General features: G+C 51.7%; 1 protein-coding gene across 1 annotated transcript; it reads left to right on the forward strand.

Annotated features, from left to right (window-relative positions):
• The first annotated feature begins 5,190 nt into the window (after nt 1-5,190).
• On the forward strand, nt 5,191-9,451 carry LOC149434245 (relaxin-3 receptor 2-like). Its single transcript, XM_089663886.1, has one exon. The coding sequence runs from the start codon at nt 6,194-6,196 to the stop codon at nt 7,391-7,393; it is 1,200 nt and encodes a 399-aa protein (XP_089520012.1). The 5' UTR covers nt 5,191-6,193; the 3' UTR covers nt 7,394-9,451.
• The last annotated feature ends 361 nt before the right edge of the window (nt 9,452-9,812 follow it).

A 9,812-nucleotide genomic window follows, 5' to 3' on the forward strand; every position in this document is an offset into this window, starting at 1 on the left:
ATCTCCTGTCCTGGTGACCCCGGGTCCTGTATCTCCTGTCCTGGTGACCCCGGGTCCTGTATCTCCTGTCCTGGTGATCCCGGGTCCTGTCTCTCCTGTCCTGGTGACCCCTTGTCCTGTGTCTCCTGTCCTGGTGATCCCGGGTCCTGTGTCTCCTGTCCTGGTGACCCCTGGTCCTGTATCTCCTGTCCTGGTGACCCCGGGTCCTGTATCTCCTGTCCTGGTGACCCCGGGTCCTGTATCTCCTGCCCTGGTGACCCCGGGTCCTGTATCTCCTGTCCTGGTGACCCCGGGTCCTGTATTTCCTGTCCTGGTGACCCCGGGTCCTGTATCTCCTGTCCTGGTGACCCCGGGTCCTGTATCTCCTGTCCTGGTGACCCCTGGTCCTGTATCTCCTGTCCTGGTGACCCCGGGTCCTGTATCTCCTGTCCTGGTGACCCCGGGTCCTGTATCTCCTGTCCTGGTGACCCCGGGTCCTGTATTTCCTGTCCTGGTGACCCCTGGTCCTGTGTCTCCTGTCCTGGTGACCCCGGGTCCTGTATCTCCTGTCCTGGTGACCCCGTTTCTGTATTTCCTGTCCTGGTGACCCCCAGGTCCTGTATTTCCTGGACTGGGCAGGGACTAGAGACGCGGGCTGTTTGTGGTTGTAGAAGTGATTGGAGGTCAATAAATGGATTTGGTTTCTGTTCCCTCCATGGCTGGCGGGACGATAATGCGATCAGCGGGTAATGGAGCGCAGCGCTGATCTCATTACATCTCTGGCCGTCCTCGGCGGGGACCTCTTCACCTTTCCCGGTACAGATCTGCTCTGTATCTCCCAGACAGAAGACCAGATGATTGGTTTATCTCATCGATCCCTCCGGAATTGATTGTCCCCTTCGGATCGTCCTCCAATGGGGCTTCGTTCAGGATTGGGACTGATTGGATGCTGGCTGTGCTGCCCCCTACAGCTAGAGAAATGGAACAACTATGGGGTTATGTGCACTCAGGAGCCGGGTGATGGCATGTGGTAACGGCACAAAGTTACAATGTACAGTCAGATCACTGAGCGGGGGTGGGGTACTGAGGAAACGCCTCCTCCTTCTGCAAAGTTACAATGTACAGTCTGATCACTGGGGGAGGGGAGACTGAAGAAATTACTCCTCCTCCTTCTACAAAGTTACAATCTACAGCCTGATCACCGGGGGAGGGAAGACTGAGGAAATGCCTCCTCCTTCTACAAAGTTACAATGTACAGTCTGATCACTGGGGGGGGTGTGAGGAAATGCTTCCTCCTCCTTCAACAAAGTTACAATGTACAGTCTGATCGCTGGGGGAGGAGACTGAGGAAATGCTTCCTCCTCCTTCAACAAAGTTACAATGTACAGTCTGATCCCTGGGGGAGGGGAGACTGAGGAAATGCTTCCTTCTACCTGTAGCAAATTGTTGGCCTCATCCTAGCCTAGACAAGAGCAAGACATTTGAATATTGATGTGCCCCCCTTTAATTGGAGTAAGATATCGAAATGAAAGTATGTCTCCTTTAAATGAAAGTATGTCTCCTTTAAATGAAAGTATGTCTCCTTTAAATGAAAGTATGTCTCCTTTAAATGAAAGTATGTCTCCTTTAAATGATGACTTCCCCTTTAAATGCAGTCTCTTTCTCTTCCCCTCCAGTAAATGAGGATTTAATTGGCCGGCAGAGAATTAATTAAACAGATAATTATCAGCGATGAGCTGGCCGCTGTCTCGCCTGTAAAAGTGGGCGGTGCCTCCTGAGGAATGACGTCACACGGCAGACACCCGGGCGCGTAATGCGATTATTCTTCTCTAGGTGGTCTGGGCGGGGCTGGGGAAAGGCAGCTTCCATCTGCGGCTTCTCACACAGGGAGGAGATTGCCATGAAGATGAAGCGGGGAATGTATGGGAGCCAAGGAATATATTCGGGATTCGCCGCTATGTACGGGAAAGTCGCATCTCGAAGACGATTGGGCGCTGATCGCGCTTTGTATTCTCGCCATTAATCGGCGTCTGTGATTGGAGGAGAAGATTGGGCTGTTTTGGGGAGAGAATAGTGAGATGAAAGAATGATTGACGAGTAAAAGAATCAATTTATAGGAAGGAAAATAAAAACCTGAAATCTACCGAAATACCCCGAATGATGAGGTGTGAGGATTGGATGTTCCCATCACACAAAACATTGAACCTCCATTATGAGGGGTTCCCACCATCCCTGTGCTGAGTTCCCGGGTCTGTAGGCCCGCTGTGCCCATTATGAGGGGTTCCCACCATCCCTGTGCTGAGTTCCCAGGTCTGTACACCCGCTGTGCCCATTATGAGGGGTTCCCACCATCCCTGTGCTGAGTCTGTGCTGAGTTCCCAGGTCTGTACCCCCGCTGTGCCCATTATGAGGGGTTCCCGCCATCCCTGTGCTGAGTTCCCGGGTCTGTACACCCGCTGTGCCCATTATGAGGGGTTCCCGCCATCCCTGTGCTGAGTTCCCGGGTCTGTACACCCGCTGTGCCCATTATGAGGGGTTCCCGCCATCCCTGTGCTGAGTTCCCGGGTCTGTACGCCCGCTGTGCCCATTATGAGGAGTTCCCGCCATCCCTGTGCTGAGTTCCCGGGTCTGTACACCCGCTGTGCCCATTATGAGGGGTTCCCACCATCCCTGTGCTGAGTCTGTGCTGAGTTCCCAGGTCTGTACCCCCGCTGTGCCCATTATGAGGGGTTCCCGCCATCCCTGTGCTGAGTTCCCGGGTCTGTACACCCGCTGTGCCCATTATGAGGGGTTCCCGCCATCCCTGTGCTGAGTTCCCGGGTCTGTACGCCCGCTGTGCCCATTATGAGGAGTTCCCGCCATCCCTGTGCTGAGTTCCCGGGTCTGTACACCCGCTGTGCCCATTATGAGGGGTTCCCACCATCCCTGTGCTGAGTCTGTGCTGAGTTCCCAGGTCTGTACCCCCGCTGTGCCCATTATGAGGGGTTCCCGCCATCCCTGTGCTGAGTTCCCGGGTCTGTACGCCCGCTGTGCCCATTATGAGGGGTTCCCACCATCCCTGTGCCGAGTTCCCGGGTCTGTACCCCCGCTGTGCCCATTATGAGGGGTTCCCACCATCCCTGTACTGAATTCCCGGGTCTGTACACCCGCTGTGCCCATCATGAGGGGTTCCCACCATCCCTGTGCCGAGTTCCCGGGTCTGTACCCCCGCTGTGCCCATCATGAGGGGTTCCCACCATCCCTGTGCCGAGTTCCCGGGTCTGTACCCCCGCTGTGCCCATTATGAGGGGTTCCCACCATCCCTGTGCCGAGTTCCCGGGTCTGTACCCCGCTGTGCCCATTATGAGGGGTTCCCACCATCCCTGTGCCGAGTTCCCGGGTCTGTACCCCCGCTGATATCAGGAGGACTACAACCCCCAGAGGACAGGCCAGTCCTGGGACCGGCTGGGTGTGTGGTATGTCTGTGGTGGTGCGCTCTCCTGGCACTGTGGGGGTTAATGCCCCGGCCTGTGACTCATATATGTTCCTTACATGCTAAGCCCGGCTTCACTGTCAGATCCATACCCCCCCTCCCCCCTATACCACCCCTCCCCCCTATACCGCCCCCCCCCCCCATATACCACGAGCTATATATAGCATGCCGCACAGCCATCACCAGGAGCTGATTGGTGAGACTTCACACAGAGCGTTCCCATCCGCCTCCACCAATACGGCTCCTCCCACCGCGCCAAACCAGAGGGGACTCTGCGCCGCGCTAATAGAGGGAAGAAAAGTATGAGTGTGGTGAACTACAAGTCCCAGCATGTTGTACTGAATATTCTGCAGATTATTCCACCACTGACCTCTCTAGAGATCTGCAGAACATCGCTCCATCCCATTCCCCTCCTGACAGATCCATATTGAGATATTCTGCAGATTATCACACCTTTGAGATCTGCAGAACATCAGTCCATCCCATCCCCCTCCTGACAGATCCATATTGAGATATTCTGCAGATTATCACACCTCTGAGATCTGCAGAACATCGCTCCATCCCCTCCCCCTCCTGACAGATCCATATTGATATATTCTGCAGACTATTCCACCACTGACCTCTCTAGAGATCTGCAGAACATCGCTCCATCCCATCCCCCTCCTGACAGATACATATTGAGATATTCTGCAGATTATCACACCTTTGAGATCTGCAGAACATCGCTCCATCCCATCCCCCTCCTGACAGATCCATATTGAGATATTCTGCAGATTATCACACCTCTGAGATCTGCAGAACATCGCTCCATCCCCTCCCCCTCCTGACAGATCCATACTGATATATTCTGCAGATTATTCCATCACTGACCCCTCTAGAGATCTGCAAAACATCGCTCCGTCCCATCCCCCTCCTGACAGATCATTATTGATATATTCTGCAGAACGTTCCATCACTGACCCCTCTACAGATCTGCAGAACATCGCTCCCTCCCATTCCCCTCCTGACAGATCCATACTGATATATTCTGCAGATTATTCCATCACTGACCTCTCTAGAGATCTGCAGAACATCACTCCATCCCCTCCCCCTCCTGACAGATCCATATTGATATATTCTGCAGATTATTCCACCACTGACCCCTCTAGAGATCTGCAGAACATCGCTCCGTCCCATCCCCCTCCTGACAGATACATATTGTAAATATTCTGCAGATTATCCCACCTCTGAGATCTGCAGAACATCGCTCTGTCCCATCCCCCTCCTGACAGATCCATATTGATATATTCTGCAGATTATTCCATCACTGATCCCTCTACAGATCTGCAGAACATCGCTCCGTCCCATTAACACTTTTAGTTAATAAACTGTCGATGTTTGTAGGCTGTGCGCTGGTTTCGGTCCGTTTCGTGGCTCTCGATCTCCGGGACACCACGGGCCGATGTTGCTCGTGCGGTTGTTTAGTACACACGGTTTTATAACTCCAGCCATAAAAATGTAATATTTGTTCCCGGGGATTGTCTGGTCAGTACTTTGTCCTCATCTCTCTGGTCTTCTGTTTGCTCTTCTGTGATATAAAAGTGGAGTTTTTCTATCTTTTCATATGAAGGGTTTGGTGGAAGTTCAGCCTATGAGAGAGCGAGGAGCCCCCCCCCCCACCACTTGTTGATATACCAGGCAGGAGGAGTGCTGTGGGACAGTCACACTGCGTGATCGCTGAGCTCTGGAAACCACTCCAGTATAGTGTCATTCCAAGAACAGGGTGAGGCTGACATGAACGAGTCTCGCTGAGAGAGGAGCACGCTGAATCCAGACCCTGGCCAGCCTTCGGAGGGTCCTCCTCACCTAAGAACAACCTAGGAGGAACCTGGGACTGGAAAACTACTCCACTGGGCTCATGGAACCTCTAGAGTATGGTGGACACCCAATGGATCATCTGGAGATGATCTTCAGCTGAGATCACGGAAGAGCACAGTCCTGAAATAAGTTGCCTTGTTGGAGCCTCTATATATGGTGGACACCCAATGGACTATCTGGAGAAGATGACTCTCAACTGAGATCACGTAAGAGCACAGTCCTGAAATAAGTTGCCTTGTTGGAACCTCTAGATGTGGTGGACACCCAATGGACTATCTGGAGCAGATGACTCTCAACTGAGATCACGTAAGAGCACAGTCCTGAAATAAGTTGCCTTGTTGGAACCTCTAGATGTGGTGGACACCCAATGGACTATCTGGAGCAGATGACTCTCAACTGAGATCACGTAAGAGCACAGTCCTGAAATAAGTTGCCTTGTTGGAACCTCTAGATGTGGTGGACACCCAATGGACTATCTGGAGCAGATGACTCTCAACTGAGATCACGTAAGAGCACAGTCCTTCTGAAATAAGTTGCCTAGTTGGAGCCTCTAGATGTGGTGGACACCCAATGGACTATCTGGAGAAGATGGCTCTCAACTGAGGTCAGGGAAGAGCACAGTCCTTCTGAAATAAGTTGCCTTGTTGGAGCCTCTAGATGTGGTGGACACCCAATGGACTATCTGGAGCAGATGACTCTCAACTGAGATCACGTAAGAGCACAGTCCTGAAATAAGTTGCCTTGTTGGAGCCTCTAGATGTGGTGGACACCCAATGGACTATCTGGAGCAGATGACTCTCAACTGAGGTCAGGGAAGAGCACAGTCCTTCTGAAATAAGTTCCCGTATTTCCAGACTTCAGTGTATTTTTAGACACCTGCCAGAGATGGATTTCAACTTCTCATCAGCGCTTGCTTGGAACGCCACGCAATATGACGCCACAGTCAGCGTGGACTACGATGCCACCATCCCAACCTATGGACTGGTGAGCTTCCAAATCCTAATTGCTGTCATCTATTCCATGGTCTGCACAGTGGGGCTGCTGGGCAACTTCTTCGTCATGTACCTGATAAGGATAAAGAGGGTCACTGGTCTCACCGCCATCGATATTTTTGTCTTCTGCCTGGCGCTGAGCGATTTTCAGTTTGCCTTCACCTTGCCTTTCTGGGCTGGAGATGCCATCATGGATTTTAGCTGGCCGTTTGGACCCCCCATGTGCAAAATCGTCCTCACCATGACTGTGCTGAGTGTCTACTACAACGTGTTCCTCCTGACTGCTATGGCGGTGACAAGATATTGGTTGGTGGCTTCGGCGCTGAGCCTCAAGTGTACCGTGTCCACCACAGTAGCCAAGTGGATCAGCTTCACCCTGTGGCTTTTTGCCCTTGTGGCCACCATACCCACCATTATTTTTGCCAGCACCAAAGAGGTCCTGGGGGATCAACTTTGCTTGTTGAAGTTCCCAGAAAAAAAGTGGTTGGCCATCTACCACATCCAAAGGATTACCATCGCATTTTTCATACCTCTTATCGTCATATCTACGTCCTACATAATGCTGCTGAACTTCTTGAGACAACACAAGGTGAACGCCAACAACCACCATCGGCAGAGCAAGATCACCAACTCCATCCAAATGGTTATTGTAGTCTTTTTCGTCTGTTGGTTCCCCAACCATGCCGGCGTTTTATGGGGCATTCTCATGAAGTTCGAGGTGGTCCAGTGGAGCAACGCCTACTATTACTTCCATACCTACGTCTATCCAATTACGGTATGTCTTGCCCACAGCAACAGCTGCCTGAACCCCGTCATCTACTGCCTAATGAGGAAGGAATTTCGAAAGTCCCTAATGGCACTGTTTGGGCAACTGAAGCGCATGGTCATTGGCTTTTTTCCTTCAGCCAAACGTGCTAACAGGGACCAGGAGACGGCCGTGCCTCTTTACCGAAAGTCAAGCTTTCCCCAAACCAACAGTAAGGAGTCTCACGGACCTTCAATTTCCACCATCACAATTCTTCCCGAAAGTCTGCCCAAGGACCAAATTCGCCACAATGGATCAACGTTGAAAGAGGAGACCTCAATAGACTAGCCCAGCATCTGTGAGTAAGGAGTCTCATGGACCTTCAATTTCCACCATCAGAATTCTTCCCGAAAGTCTGCCCAAGGACCACATTCGGCACAATGGGTCAACGTTGAGAGAGGAGACCTCAATAGACTAGCCCAGCATCCGTGAATAAGGAGTCTCATGGACCTTCAATTCCCACCATCAGAATTCTTCCCGAAAGTCTGCCCAAGGACCACATTCGGCACAATGGGTCAACGTTGAGAGAGGAGACCTCAATAGACTAGCCCAGCATCCGTGAGTAAGGAGTCTCATGGACCTTCAATTCCCACCATCAGAATTCTTCCCGAAAGTCTGCCCAAGGACCACATTCGGCACAATGGGTCAACGTTGAAAGAGGAGACCTCAATAGACTAGCCCAGCATCCGTGAGTAAGGAGTCTCATGGACCTTCAATTCCCACCATCAGAATTCTTCCCGAAAGTCTGCCCAAGGACCAAATTCGGCACAATGGGTCAACGTTGAGAGAGGAGATCTCAATAGACTAACCCAGCATCCGTGAATAAGGAGTCTCATGGACCTTCAATTCCCACCATCAGAATTCTTCCCGAAAGTCTGCCCAAGGACCACATTCGGCACAATGGGTCAACGTTGAGAGAGGAGACCTCAATAGACTAGCCCAGCATCCGTGAGTAAGGAGTCTCATGGACCTTCAATTCCCACCATCAGAATTCTTCCCGAAAGTCTGCCCAAGGACCACATTCGGCACAATGGGTCAACGTTGAAAGAGGAGACCTCAATAGACTAGCCCAGCATCCGTGAGTAAGGAGTCTCATGGACCTTCAATTCCCACCATCAGAATTCTTCCCGAAAGTCTGCCCAAGGACCAAATTCGGCACAATGGGTCAACGTTGAGAGAGGAGATCTCAATAGACTAACCCAGCATCCGTGAACCGCGAAGGTAGAACGGTCTTTTTTTTTTTTTCCACCCAGTCCTGAATGTTGGGACTGTCAAGACGGGGAAAATAATGAGACCAAGGGTCTGTTTTGAGTTAGCCTAACGTGAAGAATCGGCCAACGACCGCGTTGTCGTCGCAACTAATTCTGTTGAGTGTTTGATACCAGAGACACTTCAAAGCCTGCGGTAGGTTCCTCAAACATTAAAACGCACTTAAAAGCATCAATACCAGTGATTTGTCTAATGACGCGGAACGGCGGATCGTTCACGGCAAACACGGGCTCTCCGGAACGCCTCCGTGTGCATTATTGAGCTGCCGCGGCCTTTGGTGCGTCCGGAGCAACCTAATCAGAATCCAAGCTGGATGAACACAAATTACGAGGTGAAGGACGGGGGAACTTCTCTGCTGGCCGTGCCGTCCTATAGGTCGCCGGCGTTGTCACACGCCTCATTAGTTGGACAAGTAAACGAGGCGATTTGTCGTCAGGAGAAAATGGAACCGCTCAAGTCCTCCGACAATTTGATCGAACGCTTGGATTGTCAAAAACGAAAAAAAAATGTTTTCATGGAGGGGCTTAATGATTGCTTCAACGATAACTGAAAAAAAATTCCAGAAAGATTTGCAAATGTTGAGGAGGGGGAGGGGAAGGATGGATTTTAGCTCCCTCCCGCTGTCTGTCCATTCGGAATTCTCACCTCCGTGCCCGTCATTCGCGGCTTGTCTCGGTATTTCACGTTTGGGGCTCTTCAGTAGATACAAGTCGGAGGTTTCTTCTTCTTTTATTGAACTATATATACTGTACATGTGATGTAGACGATTCTGTGACTCGGCGCTGATTGTGCGTTTATACATTGTGATTGGTTTGTATAGTTTATATTCCTGAACATAGGGGGAGCCACATGTCATCGTTGTATGGGGGGGGGGCTCCAGACTTCGCAGTACAAGGGACACAGTGTATAGTTTACAAATATTGGAGGGCTTTACAAATGAGTCCCCCCCCCCCCCTTTACATTCTGGAGTGCCCAGCAGAGTAGTCCTGTCCTCCCCATATATCCAGGAGTGTCACCCCTTTGCATCTAACAGTACTCAGCAGAGCCCCCCCCCCCTTACATACAGGAGTGCCCAGTAGTCCCCCCCCCCCCCTTACATCCAGAAGTACCCAGAAGAGTCCCCCCCCCTTACATACAGGAGCAGGGGCGAACTGACCATTTGGAAACTCGGGCACTGCCCGAGGGCTCGGGGTCAGTAGGGGGCCCCATGAGTACCTTTTTCATAGGCTTTTTTGAGTTTGGGCAAGGACACAGGGGCCCCATGATCCCCTATTGCCCGGGGGCCCCATGAGTTTTCAGTCTGCCCCTGTACAGGAGTGCCCAGTAGAGTTCCCCCCCCCTTACATACAAGAGTGCCCAGTAGTCCCCCCCCCCCCTTACATCCAGAAGTACCCAGAAGAGTCCCCCCCCCCCCCCTTTACATCTAGGAGTACCCAGT

This window comes from Staurois parvus, unplaced genomic scaffold (assembly GCF_062004578.1).
Source record: "Staurois parvus isolate SC_StPar_1 unplaced genomic scaffold, SC_StPar_1.0 ptg001796l, whole genome shotgun sequence".
NCBI classification, from domain to species: domain Eukaryota; kingdom Metazoa; phylum Chordata; class Amphibia; order Anura; family Ranidae; genus Staurois; species Staurois parvus.

Excerpts from the sequence above, each read along its gene's own strand:
- LOC149434245 (XM_089663886.1), top strand. The coding sequence starts at position 6,194 with ATGGATTTCAACTTCTCATCAGCGCTTGCTTGGAACGCCACGCAATAT.